Here is a 24835-nt window from a genome sequence, read left to right as displayed (position 1 = left end):
ATTCTCTCAGTCAGTCAAAGGATCGCAACAACCACAGGCTACCCAGAAAAAACTGAGAAGTGTCTGTTTTATTCCTATGTAGACTCACTCATATATTTGAAGTGTGACTAATATGACGCAATTTCTAATATTTGCGGCATTTTGTAACATGTGTGCCTTTTTCACGTCTATTGTGCAGGCCCTGTGGTCAAGGTGGATAATAGGTTAAAAAAAACATTCTGTGGTCCTGCCTGCTTTGTTTGTTAAGGGGAAACAAATGCCTCGCCAGCAACTCCTTTCTCAGCATCCCATGCATCTGTGTGTTCCAAGTCCTTAGTTCTCACTAATGGAATGTAAGCAAAAACAGGGTACCACATCTGTATCCGTATTTCGAAAGTCAGTTGGTATCGCACTTCCTCCTCCTTCTACCAGCTAGATGCAAATGGTAAGGCCTGAGGGGAAGGCAAAGCCACCGGATCCTATTGCTGTGTCGAAGGGTGAGGCCAGGGCCATTGCTTTGGATTATTACATGAACAATTAATGTGCTTCTCCTCTGTCAAATCAATTTTGTTCCTTATTAATAAAAAAAATACATAACATTACTACATTATTATGGTTTGTTAGAGCAGCTACTACCACCTTAATGAAAATAGTTCTACTGTGTGTTTTATAGAGAGATATACAGCCAGGAAAGCTCAGTTCCGGCCACTCTCGAGTTTTATGGCGCCACCTTCCTTGTAACGTTGTTTCTCTCATTAGCAGTTTCAGTGATATCTAAGACACTGTGCTTGGAATATCTAAAAACCCTTATCATATTTTCTGAAAGAGAAGTGGCTTTTGGGAGAAAAGGAATGTGAATTTAATGGGAAGAAAATTTCTTCTGGGGACCCAAATTGCCATTATTAAAATCATTAATTTCAAAGAAATACCAACGATAAGTGAACAAACAGAGCAAAACCAGCCATATTCTAGCCCTGTCTTAACTATCCTTTCTCCAGCTAGATCAAAAGCTCAGCTCTATTAAAGCTTTCTTTAAACGTACTTGATCGTGTCTACGTTATTACCCACTGACAGGATAGTCTCCAAACAACTCCTTAAAAATGAAAACTGCAGCTGGCCAAAAGGGATGAGCACAGTGGCGCGATGATATTTCAGATGATTCACTAAACACTGAAAAAAAAAAACCCTGGGCCTGTAGGAGACTGATGGCCATCAACTCACAGAGTGTAGTGGCACTAGACTTTGCTACGAGCCTTCAGACCAATCCTTCAGGCTTAGAGGTGCTGCCATCGAGTTGGTTCCTTCTCTGTGTTCACTGATTGGGTAAGAAGAGAGCTGACATCCACTGATGGGAAGTCCTTTTCTTTCTTAATGGACTTTATCTCTGTGACTAACATTAAAAATCAGGTTTGGGGCAGCATTAGCTGAAACCTGAGGTTCTGTATAATGTTTGGGTTTCACGACGAGGCAACAAAGACACCATCAGCTCTCCAGAAATTGAGCATCATCCACATACAGAATCAATTTGAATTCTGTGTCACCAACCTCGGCTTTTCGTCAGGATGCTGGACTCGCACCCCTCTCTGCCATTGGCCATACTCTTCAAGATATTCTGCAGACATCTGGTTCCCCACATGTCCAAAACCATCTCATTATTACTTTCTCTCCATGTTGCCAACCCTATATCCACCACATAATCCTGATCTTGATAGAGTATCTGGTGCTATTCTAATCATCCAAACCAGTAGCTTGACACCCACTGTCATGCTACATGTGCAGGCATGCGCGAGCATGTGCACACACACACACACACACACACACACACACACACACACACACACACACACAAGCACGCGCTCACACTCCTAAGCATTCTATAATTTATGAATAAATATATCTCTAGAGGAATGTCTTCCATTCTTACATGTCAAACGACGTATCACTGCAATTGAGTGACAACCCCCTAAGATCATAGCCAGATGCTGGGGAGATCTTTTCTAAAGTGCAAACCAGATCGCACTCTCCCATTTCAATCTTTCACATAACTTGGAGCCTTCCAGGATAATGCTGTGTGTCCTTGGAAGAGAGGCCATTTAGCTCTGACCACACGGATTTACAGTACATATATCCCGTAATCTCCTCTTACTGTTTTCCAACCTCACTAAACCAACAGAAAATTAATTGAAGAGCAAATGCAAACTATAACTAAATCTCTGGAGAGTTCTTTCTGCATACTACAGTGCCCCATAATTCTCTATATTTCACTCATTCTGCTTGTCTAGAATTCTCTCCCCACCTCATCTGGTTGACTAATGCTAGTTCAGACTCAATTGAAGGAGTGCTTATATCTGGAAGCTTCTTTGAATCCCCTATAGGAGGGATGTGCCCTTCTCCACACACCATAGTACACACATCATGTGACAGTAAGAACATCAGTGCAGTCATGGCTTACTTTGGGTAAACTAAAGTTCATGTCTTCATGGTGGTATTAAAGGCTGTAGGTAAGTTAACAAAAAACAACTTACTAATTCGATTTTCTTTGAGACTAAAGCCCATTTATGTCTTATCATTGTGGGTCCTGATCAGTTTATTAGGTTGGGTGTAAATGATACGAGTGCCCTTAGATGAGTGTAACTGTTTCAGTCATCAATCACCGACATGATAAATTACATCTGATAATTCTTCATCTTACGTCAGCAGGATATCACAGTCACATAGGCTATTTCTAGAAACCACCCAGCTCATCTTTTTTTTTTTTTTTCTTACTGAAGGCTCCCATTTCTAAGAAAGGTGATGCTAGAGCTTTGTATATCTCAGCGGGGTCAAATGAGGAAGCCACTTCCGTTCTGTGTGTACAATAAAGTTGGCCTAGAAAAAAAATATTCTCAGCACAATGGGGAAATGTGGAAGGGATACACCCACTAAGCCACAGAAGAGCACAAACCTTCAGCTCGTTGGCAGTCCCTCATCTCCTCCAACCATGCAGCGAGTGAGATGTGTGAGGAAAGAGAAGCACTAGTGTGAAAGCTGGTGTCACATAGCGGTAGTGCTGCACGTCACAACGAAGGAGCAGCGGCCCCTGATTTCAATACCCATTAAACACTTGTTTAAATGTGTCTGTGTGGGAAGTAGCAATGGTGAAAATGATTCTTCCTAACAATAGAACTGTGGACTTTGGTCTCTGTACATCTTTTTGCAACTGTAAAATTTAAAAGAATATTTGGAAGGACTCAAATAGTCAATGCATACTAAGACCCTATTTAATAAAGCTTACCTCTTGCATCAAAAATAAATAAATAAATAAATAAATAAATGTGTCTGTGTATAGTTATATATAATCTGATCAGTATAACATGTAGAGGGCACTAACTACACTTTGGCTGAATAAATGAGGCATGGAGTGAAAAAGTTCAACAGAGAGGAGTATATCCCTTGCCTTATATACAATTAAAATGCAAATGTAACAAAGGAGCTAGGCTAGGCACTCAGTAGGTGTCAGCAGGAGTCACGACATTAAGGAAGAACTCTGGAGTGAGTCTTTAGGAAAACCCTGAGAAGCCAGTAGCTGAGAAGGAAAGGCAGGGTCAGCTCTGGCAGAGGGAAGCACAGAGACTAACAACCAGAGACTGGCAAAGGATTCCTGTGTCCTAGAGAAGCCAAAGTCAAGGGCAGTTGTCAGAGTCATCATGTAGAATTTTGCTATCAACATGCCCCAGAAGGCGGAGAAGAAGAGCCAAGTCCAAGTGTGTTCTTTTCATATGTAAATCAGTAGACGCTAGACCCACTGCTCTCTGGGGACACTGGCCAGAGCCCTCTTGCTGTCCTTGGCTCTACTGCTCTAAAGTTAGCATTTTTCTAAAGACGTCTATGCCTCCTTGCTCCCACCCACCCACATATTTCACTTGAAACAGACAAAAGCCACACCAAACACAGTAACCTGAGGTTTCCCTTCTTATCTTCTCACCAACCCACAAGGATGCCTCTTGCTTGCTCCCCATGGTGCCTCACTCTTGCCTGCTCCCCAATTATCTCTAAGAACAAGGCGCTTGTTTCTCCTTGATGATGCATGTGCCACCACTGACACATGCTCAAGAAGTTCGCAGATTTCTCACTACCGTAAGCCATGCCGTGTTGAGTTTTCTAACGCCCATCATTTTCTGCTCTGGGATTGCTTCCATTGTTAGCTAGGGGAGTTTATTTGATCTTAGCCCAACCTCCAGGTTACAGTCCAAACTTGGAAAAAGTCACAAAGCCACATTGTCTAGGTCAGGGGGAAAAAAGACTCCTCAGCAGTTCTCGCTCCTCTCGCGGTCGCATCACCCAGCTCACCTCTACAGAAATCTAGCTGGCCGCCTGATTGCTCAGCACTTCGCTGATGTTACTTAGACATGGTCGATATGGGGTAATATGAACAGACAGTTGCGTATGACGAGCAGAATGCTTGCACTGTAAGTTGTTCATGGCGTTAGGAGAACATTTGTTCTTCTAAAAGCCCAGGCTGCCAACTTCTTCTTAATAAAACATTAGTTTAGCTCTATTGGGTTGCAATTAACCTCTTTGTCATGGACTGCCTAATCTTAAAAATGAAAGGAAGTCGCAGAGGCAGCTAAATCAATCTATTGGACTGCAACACAAGATTCCAATCTATAAGGAAAAAGCTTAGGTAAACAATTTTGCTCTCAGCCAACGAGACTGCCTGGCATAATTACTCCTATTTCTTCCGCCGTCTCCTCTCTAAAGAAAAATCATTGGTTTTTGCAAGCAGGTTACTTTTTTGATGTTATTTTTATTCTGGAAGACTTTTTGTCTCATTATTGCCAAAAAGGTGTCATGACTACTTGGCAGAGGGTGCTTCACGCTGTAATTATCCTAGCAGTTTGAAAGTCTGTTTGAAAATCCTGTACAGTATCAATGGGCAGAGATTTGGATAATGATCTGTAGGGCCCATAGGATAATCAACAGCATGGGCTTCCTGGATTCAATTTGTGTGTTATGATAGATGAGGTATCAGATACTGTCGATTGATTATCTGAACAGTGCTTCCAACATCATACAGGAATAAAGCATAAAGGGACTCCTTGACTCTGCGGAGTCAGCATCAGGACGTTTGGTTGGTCCCAAAAGCACCACTCCGTCAGACATACAGCATCCTCATGAGCCAGCCCGATGCTTAGGAACAGGGGATTAAGATGCCCCTGCCTGCCAGTGAATTCCCCCCTGCAGAAGAGGAGACAGCAATGGGCAGTCTGGAGAACACAAGGCTTGACATCAGCCTGAGTGTTAGGCTCTTCCGCAGTAAATTGGAGATGATGAGATTAATTTCGAAAATAGTGAAATGAGCGAGGACGAGCATAGAGTGCCTGACAGGTAGTGACCAACCATCAGAGTTGATGTCCTTCCATCAGAGTTGATGTCCCTCCATCAGAGTTGATGTCCCTCCATCAGAGTTGATGTCCCTCCGTGCAGTACTTTCTGCTGCCATCCCTTATGGCATAATTGAAAGGCATTGTTGACACCAGGCATTACAACTCAGTTTAAGAACAAAAACAAAATAATTCAGCATGAAACTTTGCTGAGCATATGGTGTGTTGTGAGCAGAGCTGCACTCAATAACTTCAGCCTTAACTGCCACAGTCACCGTCTGATCTGCTTCCGGAACAAAGCTCAGAGTCCATTCCTTCAAGTCTTTCAACCATATGTCTGAGTTTCTTGGGGGTGGGGAGGATGACCATATAAATAGGAGATCAGTATGAGCGCGGACCAACAAATTTGACATATTCCTATAAGGTTCGTGAAAAGGTTTGCATTAAGTACCCGAGGTCAAAGGCTGGATCAAGGGTAACATCACTATTTTTTAGTCAATATTCTAAACTCAAATAATTTAGTATTATGGTAGTTATAGTAGAATTGCATGTTCTATTTACCCAAAAGTATCATTTCTTCTTTGTCTCTAAAATAGCAATATACACTATTTCACCAAGATTCCAAAAATGTTCTCCTATTCCTGTATTACTGGCTTAAAAGATAGAGTAGGATGATGCCTTAATGGTATAAATATTTCATGTCTTTTGAATTTTTCATGTTAAATGTACAGTTCACATGAATAATAGAAAGTAGTTCATATGCAGCATTCATAGCTGCACCACACAATGCTTTTTCAATAATCTGTTATGTACAGGGAAGGCATACAGGAGTCACAAACAAAAAATAAAATTAAAAAATCAGCCCATCTTCTAGAATTTCTGGCACTAGAAAAAGATATTTTATACCAATGTTGTTCACAGAGTTTGATTTGCATACTTATTGGACTCATTGTTCAATGAGTGGTCTGACTTGTCTGGAGTTATTCAAAAATAATTTATAAAAGTAGACAGAGAACAGAAGAATTGAGAAGCATTCCTTTTAGAAGTAAAAGTCAGCTCTTCACATATTTACACGTTCTCCCCCAATTCTTGGCAAAATATTGTCAGCTTCCAGTTCCCATAAATACAAAGTTACTAATGGCCATCAAGGCTCGGCTGGTCCAAATGATAAAGAAGCATTGCCTTTTCATCAGCCAGCTTCAGCTGTGCCATAAATTACATAAAGCCATGTTTTAAAATCCTCTAATATAAATACATGTATATTTGGAGGTAAAAATGATATAACAGCTCTTCATTCAAGCTAACTGTCAATCATGTATGAAGTCATCAAAATTCACTGGAAGACTGTTTTAGGTCATCAATCACATATCAATTATTTTATCTTTTATTTTTTAAATACCTTGCCCAAAAACATAGTTCACTGTTAGCCACAAGGTTTTCACAGATATTCCTTATGAAAATAGTAAGACCATGCTCCTGTTCCTACTTGTCTGGGGATTTTCAGTCATGAATGTTGAATGTTTCAAATGCTTTTTGTGAGTGAATATTGAGGTTTTCAAATGCTTTCTCTATGTCGACTGATGGAATCATGTGCTTTTTCTTAACCACCTATCTGAAGAACGAGTCCATTTGGTTACCATGCATAATTCTTCTTATACCTTATGAATTGAGTTATTTGAAGTATTTTATGTTAAGAGTAAAAAAAAAAACCACATCTCTTATTTTCTTTCTTTCTTTTTTTTTTTTCTGTAATGTCTTTTCTGGGTTTAGTATCAGAGTGGTACTGGCCTCAACACAAAGGGTGAGAGACTTCTCTTGCTCCTGCATCCTTGAAGAGACCTAGAGAATGTGCGGGTCTTGTGCAGGCAATCACAGCTGCTGTGGCTCCCTGTGTAAACAACCATGTCATGTCCAGAAGAGAGCAGTTCACAGACCCCTCCCCACCCTCCAGCTCTTATGTTCTTTTTGCCTCTTCCAACATGCTCCTTGAGACCTGATGGCTTGGGACGCTGATTAGGATGGCCCACTTAGGGATAAACATGGAGAGGGACATTTTGGGGGAGCGCAGGGGGAACTTAGAAGAGGGGAATGAGGTGGCTATGATCATATTTCATTACATGCATGTGTAAAATGCATATAGTGCATTTTCTCAGAAATTTAATGGTGATGGAGCAGTTAAGGTTTTGTGTTTCTCCCCTCCCCAAGCAAGTTTCAAGAAATTGGTCTATTTCTTAGCAATGGCGACCACAGGGTGATCACTGTCCAGGCTTCTGTAGTCACAGGAGAAGCAGATGTAGACCTTCCATTTTCTGTATTGGTAATTTGTGTCTTCCCTCTTTTTTTCTTGGTTAACCAGAGCTAGAGATTTATTAACTATAACAATATTTTCGTTATAATAGTTAGCCTTGGGTTTTGGTGGGTTCCCTCCTAAAGTTACCCTGTTTTACAATGATTTCTCTCAGGTGGTTTACAACTTCTTCAGCTTGCATTGCCTTAACATTCTCTTCTTCATCCAGCTTCCTAAGATAGAAACTAGATTCCTGGGGTTTTTTTTTAGTCATTTTCTTTCTGACATATGCGTCTAATATTACATATTTTCCTCTAAGCACCACTTTTATTCACTTTCATCAATTTGAAAAAGCTTTGGGCCAAGCTCTGAGAGTGGTGTGGAAGAATGGGGAGATGAAAGGACCCAAAGAGTTCAGGAGCCCCACAAAAAGACCATCACAGCAAGCAGATTTGGACCCGGGGGCGGGGGGCTGCACAGATGGTTGCGCCAACCAAGGACAATGCATGCAGCAAAACTAGACTCCCTGTTCAGATCTAGCCAATAGACAGCTGATCCTCCACGGTTGTGAGGGGAGTGAGGACTGCCTCTGACATGAACTCTGGTACCCCAGATTTGATCACATCATTTCCCCTTGGTGGGGAGGCCCAGCATGGGCACACAGAGGAAGTGGATGCAGGTATTAAGATAAGATCTGATAGGCTGTGGTCATATTGTTGGAATGGAGGTCCCCTTCTGTCAGAGGTCTAAGGGGACGGGAGTAGGGTAGAAGAAAGCAGGAGGGTAGGAATGGGAAGATACAAGCGAGGGGCTAACAATCAGGATACAATCTGAATAAATTATAATAAATTAAATTTTTTAAAGAAAAAAATACATTTAACATAAGATTTTTGTCTTGTGGTTTGTTTAGAAATGTGTTGTTTAACTTCCAATTTGTTGGGGATTATTTTTGAAACCATCTTTCAGTTATTGAGTTTTAACTTAATTTCATTATAGTCTGAGACATTTTCGAAGGTATCTATTTATTTAAATTTGTAAAAAAAAAATATGTCTCAGAATATAGTATTCAGGGTGAATGTTCTATATACAACTGAGAAAAATATCCTTCCTAGCCTTTGTCTGAAGCACCATAAAGTTTCAAATAAATAACTCAACACTGGGTGCAAAGATGATTAGAAGAATGCTTTAGTGTATTTTAAAAGTAGTATTACTTGGCTGTGGTGGTACATGTCTGTAATTCCAGCATTTGGATGACTGAGCAGCAGAATACTGGGCTGCGGGCCTTCCTGGGCCATACAAGAAGGGGAAGGGGCGGGGAAGAGAAGAGGGGAGAGAGACATAGCTGGTCCCTTAATTAGATATTTTACTTAATCTTCCAGAAAATGATTTCATAGTGTCTAGAATTTCAGGGGCATGTATAAACTAACTTGTTCAGTCATATTTTCAACAGTTGGCATGGTATAAAAATTCTCCTTTTAATTTGATACTAACAGAAATATGAATAGCTACACTATTATGTATTTAGACTCACCTGCAAGGGATAAATTAACGTGATTTTTCTGCAATTATAGTTGCAGTTAGAAAGCTTAAAGCTCTGAGCTGCTTTTTCAGAAGGAAGGGAAGGGGATTCTTGCCAAATGCATAAAGGCAGGCATTTCCTTCCGGTCCCCTAAGAGGTTCTTTAAAATAACATTTGATAAAAACCTATTTCTAAATGAGTTTTAAAGGCTTCATTTATATGACACCAGCTTCTAATTTAAACCCAAACGGAGAAAATAAATTGGGAATAAATTACATGGGAAAGAGTTAAGAGCACTTTAGGATTCCGTGGCCGCATCTCTGGATGCTGCAGTCAATAACGCCCCACTTGGGAGGATCGTGTTGTACCAGTCACTCTCTTTATGACAAAATTATACAGCTTCCGCTCAAGAGAACACACAACTGAACAAATAGAGGCTGATAAGTAAACCGAATGTAATCAGCCGGTAAGACTCAATCAGTGAACGAAACTCTTATTAACAGCTGTCTGGTAGGGCCTCAGAGAAATCAGTCCTGGCTATGAGTGATCCTTTCATTCTAAGGCTCACTGGGTACTACAGGGTGCTGAAAGGCTGCTCCGAAAGTGACCGAGCTCATGCCGGGAGTGGTGGCGCATACCTGTAATCCCAGCACTCGAGAGACAGAGGCAGGTGGATCTCTGTGAGTTCAAAGCCAGCTTAGCCTGGTCTACTAGGTGAGTCCAGGACAGCCAAGGCTACACAGTGAAACTATCTCGGAAAAAAAAAATTTTTTTTTTAATTTGAAAGTGACTGAGCTCTATAGAATTCCTCCCTACATTTCATTAGGACAAATGTAGAGCAAACAAGGGGTCATGAGAGATGTGGCAGATAAAAGTTCACCAGCTTCTTAGGTACAGAGACCCCTTTTTTTTTTGGAAATTACCTTTCGTTGAGTCATCCTCTATCGGCTGCTTGAACAGCGTAATATCCTTGAATGTACACAGGAACAAGACCACCTTCTCATGTTCGTTTCTTATTGGTGCAATTTGCATGTAAAACCAAACAGGGGTTCCTGCAGTGGAAACAGAGAGGGGGAGAGGACAGCGGAGTGTGAGGGCCACCACGGCAAGGACTAACTTTCCTGACCCTGCTCCCCTCCCCCCGGCCACGACCCTCCCTTGCTTCAGCTGCTTCAGCACCAGAACAATAATTTTGTTACTTGACTAAATAAAATGCTGTTGGCACAGGCCTATAATCTCAGGCTACTCAGGAGGCTGAGGCACAATGACCACAAATTCAAGGGTTGCCTGGACTATAAAATGAGCTCAAGGCCGGGCTGGGCAACTTATTAAGACCTTGTCTCAAAAATTAATTAAAATTAATTTTTTACAAGGGCTGGCAATGTAGTTCAGTGATGAAATTCTTGTCTTGTACGTATAAGGTCTTGGACTCAGTTCTCAATACAGAACAACAACAAAACTGATTAACTCTATATCAGTTGTCCAGATTTAATGAGTGTATTTTTAGTCCCAAATATGAACATTCTAAAGGACAGCATAGGGTCTTCCCAACCTGTGCACACAAAAGCTCTCTTGCTACTAAACAATACCAGCATCACCTTCAGGTCTCAGTCCTGAGGCCTCTGCGGCTCTCCCAGACATCATTCCGACAAGCTCACCTACGTGCCTCTCTGGTCTTGTCACTTTGACAAGTGTCTCCAATTAGCTGCAACAGCAACACCTACTGCCCTGACAAGCCCAGCTCCTAGACAGGTGTCTAAAATACAGCTTCTATCCCACGGCTCTCTCCTCTTCACTCAGATGGACTTATGTGACACCTCGATGGCTTTGACTGTGTCCCCTGTCAAAGACAACAACAATACTTGATACCTACTGTATACAGAGTGCTACCTGAAACCTTTTGGGCAGCGTCAAAAGGGAAAGAATAGCACACATATCCACAGCTTGACACAGAGCCACTGCCTCCTGCCCCTTGAGACTCAACTCTGCCACATCATTCTTCAAAGGACAGCATCTTTCTGTGCTCTCCAGAAAGATGAGGGTTTCAGAGTTTTAACACTCGGGATCTGAACAGACCCAGGAACTGACAAATTCCAAAAAAGGAATAGATGAAGGCATGAAAAATAACCTCAAGAGAACAATTATCCACAAATTGGCAACACACTGAAGAAAACATTCTATCACAATAAAAAATAGATAGATAATAGATAGATGATAGATAGATAGATAGATAGATAGATAGATAGATGACAGATATATTTTCCAATCATATTTTTATCAAGCAACATGCAACAAAGCCCATCAAAATATTCATTCTTAGGGACAGAAGGGGTTTGTCAGGTTCAGGATTTGTAGAGTAGATGTGCAGTTAGTGATTACCAATGAAAAGCAAACAACAAGCTCCTTCAAACCTGGACCCAAAACTGCATCACCTAATGTATTGCCATTTCTGTTTAAACGTCACACAGTAAGAGCAGTGCTCTTAAATTATCTTATAAACTTGGGAATCTATCTAAGTCATATGGGAGCTAACTTGTCATTTGAACCAGATGGCGTGAGTCACACAGCAGGCTCAAGAAGCCAGAGCCCTGCAGAGAGATTTATAAGGCAATGTACAGCTCTGGCCACTGAGTCCTTTGTGGCTCCGGCAGGTCCATAGAAGGACACGGCCCTTCCTGAGACGGTTGCAGAATGAGAAATGGACTTGGGACCAATCCCATCATCTCCCAGCCAGCCTTCCTCCCTGGTTCCTTCTCCTTGTTTTATACAGTGTGTCTGGGAACTGTGAGCGATGTGCAGTTTTACAAATAGCCACCGCCAGACACTGCTGTGTTCATCGCCTGTGGCTGTTCCAACACGGTGAGCTAGAGGCAGAGGGGTCATAAACAAAGAGAAAAGAGCATTGAAAAATCTTTTCCTCTTTCCAAGGCCTGCTAGAAATCTGGACAGGAAGAGCTGGTGTCACATCCATGCCTTCCTATTGAAACAGGCCACTTTCTAAATTCTGGCAGAGACGGGGCTGTCTGAAAAGCTGCTTCCAAATATCAAGGTAGAATTTTTCCAGCTCATGGCCAGACTTCCCCAGAACAGGCTGAATATTTTCAAGTAGCTGTGAAATGGCCTTTATATACCCTGGTGTCAGGGGTCAGATGGACAGAGACTCTGAGAAGGATGGGCAGAGGCACATTGCTGCCCAACACTCAGAGCAGAGCCTGGGCACTGGGCACCAGGAGCATAGTTAGGTTTTGTCTTTGCTCCAGAAATACTAAACTTTCCTCAGAGTAGGAAATGCTTCATTTTAATAAGCATTGGGAAGGAAGAAGAAAAGTTTCCTGAAGTGTCAACCATGACTGAGTAAATCAGAAACCTCAACTGCCCCATTTGCAAAACAGCACTTACGCTAACCTAATTATATGATGGAAATCTTGGGGGCTTTTCCCACACAGTCTTCTACAGATATGTTGATTTTTCCATCTATTATTTTCAAAGTCACAAAACACAATTTTTTTTTACAACAAAAGCTGTTTGAGACGACCACTTACAAGAGTCATTTAAATCTGACTGAAATACTTGTTTTCTACAATGTATGGATAGTAGTTACCCTTCCTATCTGAGGAAGATCAAAATTAAAGATGAATGACAGCACACAGAGGAGGAGGAACTTTAATCCACAGGGCTGCAGGGCAGCCTGTCTGGGGGATGATGTGATTGGCTCTCATACCAGCTGTATGTGGATGCATATATGCGGATGCTTATATATCAATGTACAATCGCCTAAAGAGACAGAAACAGACCTGAACACAAGTCACATAATAATTTCAAGCCATGAGCACAATGTAAAAATATCTCAATTATTGTGGAAGGAGAATCCTTTAAAATATATATAAATTTCAAGTTATTATCCATATGTTTTAAGGTAAATAAACAAAACAGAATCTCATTAAGGTACTTTTGACAAACTCATACTGTGGACTTGGCTACAATGTCTAAAAATGCAGCAAATATTTGTTAATTCTGCTTAAATGCCAGAGTAAATTATCTTCAATTATTTGCTAAACTTGGGCCATATATCTAAGCCATCCAAGGACTAAAAGCATCTATATGAAAATTAAGGGGGCTTGGGCATTTGAGCATCCTATGAATCATAAATAAATATTTAAGCCTGAGGGGAAGGCCCAGAAAGTATCTCCAGGCCCTGCAGCAGGAAGGGCTGGTCCTTCAGAACTGACTGTTTTCTGTGTGACAAGCCAGCAGCTGAGTATGACTTCAGACGGAAACATCTCTTTGCCCTTGATTCTAAAATGCAAGATAAAACGGAAAGTTTTGATAACTAAAGCCATGAAGAATAATGTTTGGATCACCAAATGCACTGCTCTGGGGCACTTTCTATGGCTGCTGTTATCCTTTTGTGGGTCTAGTGCTAAAAAAAAAATATTTTAATTTTAATTTCACATATTCCATGAAGAATGACAGACTGAAGGAAAGGGAAGGATACATCGTGCACCACTTAAGGAGACTATAGTGACCAATGGAGATGAGTATGGATTCTGCCATCATTTACCATGAAAGCACGTTGCACATGTGTGTATGTGCATGCATGCATGCACACACACACTTTTAATATGCACTTTTGTTGAAAATAAATTCTTCTTACAATATATTCTGATCTCAGTTACTCCTCTCCCAACTCCTCCCAGATTCTTCCTACCTCCGTACCCACCCGACTCCATGTCTACTTTCTCCCTCTCTTTAGAAAACAAACAGGCAAACAAACAAAAAAACTCAAGCCATATTTTTTTAAAAAGCACAAGAAACACACAATACACTAAAACAAATAAATACATAAAAACACAAAATCAGAAATAATAATATACAAGCAAAAGATCACTAAGACAAAATATGCCAAAAAACAAAGCAATATGAGACAAAAAAGTCTACAAAAGTACCATTAAATTTTGTGCAGGCCATCTGAGCATGGGCTATGCCCATAAATGTGGTTAATATGTATAGCGAGACTACACTGGAGAAAATAGTTTTTCCTTTGCACGCAGATGTCATTTGGAGATGGCTTCTTGGTTAAGGATTGTGAAGGGATTCTTCATATCAAGAAGAAAAAAATTGATAAAGCAGCAAAAAGAAACAAAGCTCATGTGAGCGTGTAATGAGGCCAGCAAGTTAAATAGAAGACTTAACTGTTGTGGGTGTGCCTGTAGTAGTGGTGGTTGGCTGGTTAGTTAATTTTTTTCCCCAAATAGGGTTGTCCCATGAGACTCTATGTGATGACATACTTGGCAATTGACTATGTACAGTTCTAATCCAAGAGACTAACTCACACCCATCAGCAGATATTTACCAGATGTGAATGGCCTGATCTTCCCATCGCTCCTCCAGAGGGGACAGTTAAACTCTAGACACAGGTTATATTTGTAAAGACTGGCATCAAATAGCCATATATCTACCTCACTGATATTTGTGTAGCAACAAAAAAAAAGGCAGTCCTGTGATATTGTAATTATGAACATACATTACAGACACTATAGAAAACCTACCAAGAGATTAACTTTAAATTTTTAAAATAGAGCCACCATATGATGTAGGAGTCTCATATCTGGGTATTTACCTAAAAGATTTGAAACCTACAAAATGAAAGGATATCTGAATTCCCATGTTCACTGCACTACCATTCACAATAACCAATTTTATAATTGATCTAGATGTCCACACAAACTCATATTTTAAAATGAAGTATGCATACAAAGTGAATACTGCTCAGCTTTCAAAAGACTTTCTTGGACCAGAGAGATGACTCAGTGGATAGGAATGCTTGCTGAGCGGACACAAGGACCTAAATTTGTATTTCAGAACTCACAGAAAAAGCCAAGCATGATTGTATGTGTTAATAACCCCAGCAATGGCGAAACAGGGGAGAAGGAAGAGGCAGAGACAGGAGGATGAATGGGTTTGCAGATTGGCTAGCCCATCTGAAAAGCAAGAAGCTTGAGTGAGACCTCGTCTCAAGGGCACACAGCAGAGGATAGGAGAGGAAGACACGTGATGACCTCCTCTGGCCTCCATGTCTGTGTACCTCACACACATATACACACATGACTATGTGAGAGACAGAGACAGAGAGACAGAGAGAGGATGTTTATAATATTTGCAACAACATGGAAGGAATAAAAGATCATGATGTTAAGTACTAAGCAAATTAGGCAGGCACAGACAGCCAGTATAAAACATGTGCTCATTTTAACTAGAACTAAGTAGATTAAACACATATCAGATGGCAGAGGTGCTCAGCTGTAGAGTTGGGGTAGGAATGAGGACAAAACAATCTAGGAACACAAACCTGTGTGACACAAGAGAAAGGTTTCTCTGTCTAGCTGTGCGATGTATTACGCTTCATAGGGAACACAGTTAATAATAGCAGTATTCTGCAGACACCAAAGTTGCCAATAGAGCAATTTCCAATACTCCTAACATAAAAAGTAAATATTTGAAATGTTGAATGTTAGTTTGATCTAATTATTCATATTGTACTTCTAAGTCATAGTACTACTTTGTACCCACTAAATAGGGAAAAACCAAAATGTTTAAAATAAAAATATGGGGCTGAAGACATGGCTCAGCTGTTGAGAACTCCTGTTGCTCTTGCACAGACTCTGAGCTTAGTTTCCAGGACTCGCATGGCAGCTCACAGCCATCTGCAACTCCAGGCCTAGGAGATCTGATGCCTTCTTCTGACCTTGGCTGGCACCAAGCACACACATGGCATACATGCATACATGCAGGCAAAATATTCATTCACATAATATATTTTTCATTAAATAAAAATAAAATAAATTTGTAAAAGTAAAATGAAATATATCACATTTGTTTTTATTGTTGGAGAGGATCTTTTCATAGGTAAGATTGTTATTAATTTTTAATCTAATTTCACCAACAACCTCTCCCCTCTACACCAAGAGCAGTAATAAAATATTGTATCTTCTCTACCTTGTTGCTTAGCCACAGTTTCCTGAACTATAACATTTAGAAAGACCTAGGTCTTCTTATTGGTAACAGAAATACCTACGGTTTTTTTTGTACAGAAGAACTTCAAAACAGTTTGACTCGTAGTTGTCAAAAGTCTGCCTGACTTTCTCAATGGTCTTCTTGTCAGTCAATTCTCCATACATAAAACTGGAAGAAAACAAAAAGTCCATTTCATTTTTGTGTCACTTTTTAACTATTATGTCACTCCATTATCTATGATTACATATTTCATTTTGCCTAAAAAGATGTCCCCACACAATGAGATAAGCTATGTAAGCCATTATTTCACCAAGATTTATTAAGTACATTAGAAGTTTCCAATGTGTGGTAGGATACGTAGAGGTAGTAAAATGTTAAACCGTGTTTTAATCGCTGCTGCTGAAACTTCTTGCTGACAGTTAGCTTTAGAAGTGACTTCACTTGTCTGGTGAAACAGAGAGGCAGAGTAGTTCCGGACTATAACTAGTTTCTATGTGCACACAGCTCAGTTACCATGGTTCTGTTAAACATGTCACACACCTGCACCGTGCAGATCTCAGCTAGCACGGTGTGTTGTCTGTGACTGCAAAACATACGAGCCACTGAAATCCACTGGTACAGCCAGACCCCTTATCCCTTGTTTCACTTTCTTGGCTTTCAAAGGGTCAAGCATGACCCAAAAACTACTAAATTACAAATTCTAGAATTCACAAGTCAGAAGTTTAAACTTATGTGTCCTTCTAAACAGCGTGATGAAAGAAAGCTTTTGCCATCATGCTCCATCACCATCTGTGCCCCAGAGACGTGGACCTCACCCCCTGCTCAGGGAATCCAAACTCCAGATGAGTCCAACACACTCTACAGTCTACCCTATGAGTGCCTAATGCACTGTCTCGGTTAGAAGATCAGCCACTTTAGTTTGACAGTGTGTATGTTCCAGCAACCAATATTTTTCTTAATCAACAGTCCCAAACTACAATAATTGTGACTACAGAAATTTATATGTTTTTTCAAAGAGAAGTAGTAATAAAATGTTTCTTTAGTAGAAAACTAAAAGTACAAATTAAAAAAAGATATTTTTGAGAGTGGTCACATCCTATTACAATGCATCACCACAGCTGCTCTTTGTGATTATTACTATTGCAAATCTCTCACTCTTCCTAATTTGTGAATGAAGCATTAGCTATGGGTTCTATGTACAGGAGAAAGCAGGGTGCGCAGCGTTTGCACCATCACTACTTCCAGAATGTTCTGATCCTGGAACACATCCTCCGAAGATAAAAGGGGATTGTCACGAATAATAGCTGCCAACCTAGAGCCACAAGCAGTCACATCCCGTCCTTCAGAGTCCGTCAGTATCAGCGACTGCACCGGTTACTTAGTTCACACAGATGGTGGAGCACGTAGCTGACCTGCCTTCTTGTCTCCCGTGATACTCCCATACAGGATTTCTTAAAAATGGACAACAGGAAGTAGAGACTAGTTGACGAACACTAAATTCCCACCAGAGAAATGGAGGACAATAATTATGAGCAACTGAAAATAAGTGAAGGTATAGAAGGAACCAAGGGGCGCTGCTGCTGGTGCCAGTTGAGATATTTCCCAGCTTTCCATCAACATAAGCAAGGAAAGTGCCTCAGAAATATGTGTGTCCCGTAGCAGAATTCCAAGGCTGATGTCCGGGGTAGATATGTGGTTTTGATATGGCTAGAACATGCAATGTAAACATAGGATTAAGGAGTGAGCATCTGCATGCCATAAAAGCTTTCCACTGCTAATGGTGGAAGGGCCCCTATGGCAAGATGACTGACTGGTGGCAACAGAAGTGACTACAGAGAAAGAAAGGGATGAAGGGAGGGGAGAAAGGCTACTACTCAAACAAGGTGTTCACGGGAGAGCTCTGGCACGCAGAGTGGGGCACGAAGGCAGGCAGTTGAGTAAAGAAGGGATCAAAGCCTTCTATCAACTGCCCCCATTACCCAAGTTAAGGCCAGTTTGTTACTTGGAAAGTTCTACCACAATGAAAATATATACAGGAGACCCCTAACAGCTCACACTGGCACCCTGAATTTTTGCTGATGTGCAATCCTGCAACCTTGCTGAGTCATAGGTGAGGGCCTGCAATTACACTGTTGTAGACAGACAGGAGCTCATGAAGTACACTCTTTTCCTACCTGGGCTGTTGCTGCCCATCACCTACCTTCCCCTTACCTGGCTTCCGCCTCAGGACTTTAGGGTGGCTCCACCTACACAGCATTACTGTGGACTTAACAGATGCTCTCTGCACTACGCATGAGCACGTCCCACTCTACCATGGGAACCATACAACCCATGCCTAGGGACCCTCTAGCCCGGCTTCATTGGAACATGATCCACTGAAATTGGCACCCAGTCCTTACATTTTGTGTGTGTGCTGCATTATGCTGGCCTGAGCCCACTACATAAGCACTCTTCCCCCACTGCTGTGTACCACACCCACCTAGGCCTCTAGAATAGCCCTGCCTGATACCCTTGCAGAGAGCCGCAGGCTTTATGAGCCTGCTTTCTATGACCTGAAGTCATTGCCATAGAGTACAATTGAAGTGGTCAACTTGAACCAAAACCAATACAGCCCACTAAGTAGACACCCTAAGACACAGAGTCAAAAGAAATTCTTCAAATAGGAAAGTCACTCCATAGTAGAGGCAACTGATCCACCAGAAATGCATATATCAACATAAGGAAACATGAAGTATGAAAAAGTAAGGTAACATGATAGACTTAAAAGAACACAATTATTCTGCAACAAGACTCCAGAGAAAGAGAAATAGGCAAAATGCTTGAGCAAGAATTCAAAAGAATGATCCCAAGGGCATCCAATGACATATGAGATAATTTAAATAATTCTGTGAACCAGGGAAATCAATTAATGAAATGAATAAGAAATTCAGCAACAAGAGAGACCATCAAAAGGAACCAACTATAAACCGTGGACCTGAATAATGAAATAAGTCAAATAAAAGATATGAATAAGAGCCTCAACAACAAGCCTGATCAAGCAGAAAAAGTCTGAACTTCGTGACAGACCTTTTGAAGTACCACTGTTACACTGAAGAAATAAAAGAAAAATCATTAGAAGGAACAAAGGAAGTTTCCAAGACTTATGAGACATGTGTAACTGAACAAATGTTCAAATTACGAGGCTTCCAAGAGGTAAGGAAAGGGAGTGTAGCACAGAAAACCTATTCACATAACAAATGGGTCCCAGTTCCATCCGTCTTCCTGAATATGCCATGATTTCATTTCTCTTTGCGGCTGACTAAGATACCATTGAGTATAAGCACTGTATTTTCCTTACCCATTCATCTAGACACTAAGGCTAGTTTCACTGCTCAGCTATTGTGAATGGTGCAGCAATGCCCACGGATGGGCAGGCATCTCAGTGGTGGCGCTGAGAGTCCTCTGGGTGCATATCCGGGAGTGACATAGCTCAAGAATATGGTAATTTTTGTTCTTAGATAATCTTTATACTAGGGACGGGGAATGTAGAGTGTGTCCCTAGAACGGACAATGCTCTAGGTTTGATCTCCCAGCACTGCATAAAACAGGACACAGTGGCACATGTCTGGAATTCCAGGACCGGAAGGCAGAAACAGAAAGTTCAAGGTCATACTTGGCTACAAGGTGAGCTCAAAGCTGTGCTGGACTACATGAAACCAACGTTATCTGAATAAAGAAAGCAGAAAATGAAACTTCCATAGTGACAAAAAAAAAAAAACAGCTGGTAACTTCCTTAATCTTGGAGTGATACAGACACAGAGGAGGCACAGAAAGCCAAAAAGACCCCAAGTAGATTTTACTCAAACATGTCTTCATCATTGCATTTCATAGCCAAACTTCCAAATTCTAAAAAAATAAAATAAAATAAAAAAACATCCATTTACATTTAAAGTCACTGCCATTAACTTTATGGGAGATTTCTCAGTAGAAAACTAATAGGCTACAAGGGGATACGACACCATATTAAAGAGCTATAGAAGGGGGAAAGATGGCTAACTTAGAGTATTGCGCTGAGAAATGCCACGGAGGAGTGAAGGAGAGCTAAAGACTATACAAGACGAAAGTCCAAGGCAAAGATTAGGGAATCCATCATCACGAGAGGAGCCTGAGTGAAATAATGCTCAAAGGAAGCCATACCTGAAAGACAAAGAACAAGAGGACAATAGCTACCACTGTGAAAAGATTCAAAAGAGTGAAAACCCTCTAGAAGACCAGTTACAATTAAAAAAAAAATCGGATCTCACCGATAAAGTGCAGAGCCAAGGACTAGAATGTGGCTATCTGAAACCAGAAAATGAACAAAATGACACAAATAGTTCTTATACATAACACTAATAACCTTGGCTGCAAACGCATTTAGGAGCCCCGCAGAAAATAAATTTCAGCTGAATGACCCAACAATATGCTGTTTACAAGCAGGACGCACTTCGAGCATCCTTGAGCATACACAGACACAGGCGGGGATGGACACAGGTAAGAAAGAATGGCTCTGCTTAGACAAGCACAGAGAGGTGGTAGCTGTGTGCTAATGAATGGAATCTACTCAATGGGGAATGTAACATGTGTATCTAACTAATGCAAGAATACTTCATTTTAAGGCCGAGTATGATGGCACACACATTTAATCCAGCCCTAAGGAGGCAGGGGCAAGCTGATTTTTCTAAGTTCTAAGCTAGTGTGGTACACATAACAAGTTCAAAGTCAGCCAGGACTACCTAGAGTAACCCTGTCTCAAAAAATAGAATAAAATACTCAATATTACAAAGAAAATACTGTTATATCTAAACGATGAAATGGACTACAACCTAGTGATAGTTGTGGATATCCACATCCCATTTTCATCGACAGTCAGGTCATCCAGCTCCCACAAACATTCACCAAGGAAGTATCAGAGACAAACAGGGGGATGGAACAAATGAAGGCAACATAAAAAGACCACCTAGGATGATCCCAGAGCACTGTCATGGTGAGTAGGGAGGGAGACATTGAGACTGTTTCCAGTAAGGTCTAGATAATAGTTGCACCACACACAGTCCACCAAGTATAGCAATATACCAACAGGCAGAGCAATTAGACCAAAGGAAGAAAACATGGCATCCAAGTAGAAAGAAAGTCAGATCACTCTGTAAACCATAACTTAAAGACCCCATCAGAAGACTTATCAGGTCTGGGAGCCAAATTTGATAGTTTCAGGACACCAAACTGATAACAAAAAATATCCATAGCATTTTTATGAACCATAATGACCTTGCTAAGAAAGGAATCATAAAGCAAGCCCATTTGTAATTGGGAACAAATTAATATCAGGGAGTAAGTGACCTCTACAATGAAAACTGCAAAAAGCTGATAAAGGATAATAGAAAGATACACACACACACACACACACACACACACACACACACACACACACATACACACACACACACACACACACACACACACACAATCTTACATGTGTGTGGATTAAAACAATTAATATTGCTGGAATGTCCATGTTACTCAACAAAATTTAAAACCTTCTTGTAGCTTCTACCACAATACCACTGTCATTCTTCACAGAAGGAAAAAAGTCCTCCACTTCATAAGAAAGCACATAATATCCCAAATGATTATAAGCATCATGAGAATTTTAAAAATTAAAATCTGGAGCCGATTGCAATACACACTAACTACGAGGCAGCTGTAGTCGCCAAAATAGCCTGGGTGCTGCATAAATCCTGATATGCAGACCAGGAGAGCAAAATAGAGACTCCAGAAGTAAGCCCACGTATCTGTAGCTAATGTCTACTCCAAAGAGTGCACACACACACACACACACACACACACACACACACACACCCTCACTCACTGAGGCACATGCACACACATATACATGCACATTCACATGCACACACACATTCACTCAGGCACATCCACACACACTTGCTCTCACTCACACACATAACATTCTCACTCAGGTACATGCACTCACATACACTCACTCACTCAGGCACACACACACATACACATTTACACCATCACTCACTCACTGAGGCACATACACACATGCACATTCACATACACACTCACAAATGCACACACATTCACTCAGGCACATCCACATACATTCACACATATGACATACTCACTTAGGCATATGCACACACATACACTCACTCAAATGTACACACACACACAATCAATCAAACAAACAAAAATACCTTGGAGAACATAGAATATACACGATAAACGATCCTGGATAAACAATGTCCATGTGTAGAAGAGTGAAACTCCATTCCTTTCTCTAAGCTTATAGCCAAAATCAACAGAAAAATAGGATTAAAAGACTGTGAAACAATTAGAAGACAGAGCAGACAGTGACTAACTCCCCAAAAGCCCCATCCTTGGATTTCTTTCACAACCTTTTCTTATTCCTGGACTTCCATTCCTATAACATCTTGCCCAGTACCCAGCACAGAGAGAGCAGCTTTGAACTGGTGACTAAGTAGTTTAATGTATGAAGAATGAAGAGCGAACCTCCCCGAACCTGTTTAATGCTTTGATGTTTATTTCCAATGACTGAAAAATCACCCAAGAATTCCTACTAACCAGCAGCATGGCAGAGGACAGGGTTCTATTTTTCCATGGACTCTTGCTGCCTTCATGATCTCGGGTGTGTGCGAGAATGGGGGTGCACACTGGACCCTCATGAACAACAGATAGAACATGGTCTTCCAGTATGTGGCTTTTGGTGTTAAGCTTCACAGAATAACTTTCACTGTTATCATTGTCTCAGCGATGAACATCAACAAACATACTAACTATTATACACTGACTTCACCTGCCCATAAACACACACACACACACACACACACAGAGAGAGAGAGAGAGAGAGAGAGAGAGAGAGAGAGAGAGAGAGAGGGAGAGAGAGAGCAGAAAGACTTGAAGACCTTAGTCCTGCCAATGGCCAGAGTGAGGCTCTGTAAGGCACAGACAACAAGAATAAAAGTAGAAAAGCTCCTGCAAGCCAACAGCATGATGAGAGCTACAGAATCTGGTAGGCTTTCGTCTGACAATGGATTACATTCAGACTATAAAGAATTTAAAAGGCTCAACCAAAAATTAAATACAATTGGAAATGAACCAATAACCTGAATTAGACATTTTTCAAGCAAAGAAATGGAAAAGGTTCCTCTGCTATGTGAAGAAAAATAAAGGTTTAACATCACTAGCTGTCAGAAATTTAAATAAAAAAGTGATTAACTATCCTTTCATTCCAATCACAATGGCTATTTTATTTAAATAAATAAATATTTAATAAATAATATTTAATAAATTATAATAAATTGCAATGCTTTATTTACATTTTTTCTGATCAAGACTACCCAAATCATACTGATAAATAGGCAATGCTACACTGCTATGTAGAAAGGGCATGTTTGTGTGCTTGCTCATTTTACTTGCAAATGTTGATTGTTTTATTAAAATTTCTCAAGCCCTTACTTAAGGTGACCAAAACCCAATGCAGTCATTGAATGGTTAATGGAATTAGAAGGGACTCATATTTTAGAAGTAGCAATTATGCTATATAACTTCTGTTCATATAGACTGCTAATCTGCCCTTTAGGAATTACAACTGACTTCTACTTTATTTCATTAGGGAGAAAAATGGAATTAGTTTCACCACAGTGACCCATCTCTCCTATGGTACTCAGAGCCCATGATACATCAGAAGACCCTTGCACTTAGAGAGCCAGCTGCAAACTGTACTTGACAAGCACATCATCAGACCTCTCCTCTCTGACCTTAGTTTACTCATCAGTAAAATGATGGCAGTGGTATGTAGCTCAACGGCAAAGATTAAAGGGATACTGCACATGAAACATGAATTATGGCAGGTCTCATGATGGCTAGAACACAACTGGACTAGTGCTTGTGAGTGGAAGCATAAAGACAACTCCAATGTAATCCACCATATAAACAAACAAAATTTTAAAAAACCACATGATCATCTCATTAGATGCAGAGAAAGCATTTGATAAAATCCAACACCCATTCATGTTTAAAGTTTTGGAGAGGTCAGGGATACAGGCACATACCTCAACATGATAAAGGCTATTTACAGCAAGCCAATAGCCAAAATCAAATTAAATGGTGAGATACTTAAGGAAATTCCTCTAAAATCAGGAACAAGGCAAAGCTGCCCACTCTCTCCATATCTCTTCAATATAGTACTGGAAGTTCTAGCCAGAGCAATAAGACAACAAAAGGAGATCAAGGGTATCCAAATGGGAAAGGAGGAAGTCAAATTATCCCTATTTGCAGATGATATGATAGCGTACATAAGTGACCCTCAAAATTTCACCAGAGAACTACTACAGCTGATAAACACCTTCAGCAAATTGGCTGGATACAAAATTAACTCAAAAAAGTCTGTAGCCTTCCTATATACAAATGACAAGCATGCAGAGGAAGAAACTAGGAAAACTACACCCTTCAGTTAGTCACAAGCAATATAAAATATTTAGGAGTTACTCTAACCAAGCAAGTGAAGGACTTGTTTGAGAAAATTTTCAAAACTCTGAAGAAAGAGATTGAAGATGACATTAGAAGATGGAATGATCTTCCTTGCTCATGGATCGGAGGAATTAACAT

The 24835-nt window shown here is 40.6% G+C and overlaps 1 protein-coding gene across 1 annotated transcript in view; it reads right to left on the bottom strand.

Annotated features, from left to right (window-relative positions):
• KCNH5 (potassium voltage-gated channel subfamily H member 5) overlaps nucleotides 1–24835 on the bottom strand; it is a 295802-nt gene that overhangs the window by 238277 nt on the left and 32690 nt on the right. Inside the window, exons 3-4 of the mRNA XM_084792497.1 lie at nucleotides 16224–16330; nucleotides 10072–10200 (exon numbers count right to left, since the gene is read on the bottom strand). Of these exons, the coding sequence (XP_084648623.1) occupies nucleotides 10072–10200; nucleotides 16224–16330 (236 nt within the window). The remainder of the gene's footprint in view (nucleotides 1–10071; nucleotides 10201–16223; nucleotides 16331–24835) is intronic.

This window comes from Acomys minous (genome assembly GCF_964271855.1).
Source record: "Acomys minous genome assembly, chromosome: 8".
NCBI lineage: Eukaryota > Metazoa > Chordata > Mammalia > Rodentia > Muridae > Acomys > Acomys minous.
This window is presented reverse-complemented; position numbering and strand designations above follow the sequence as displayed.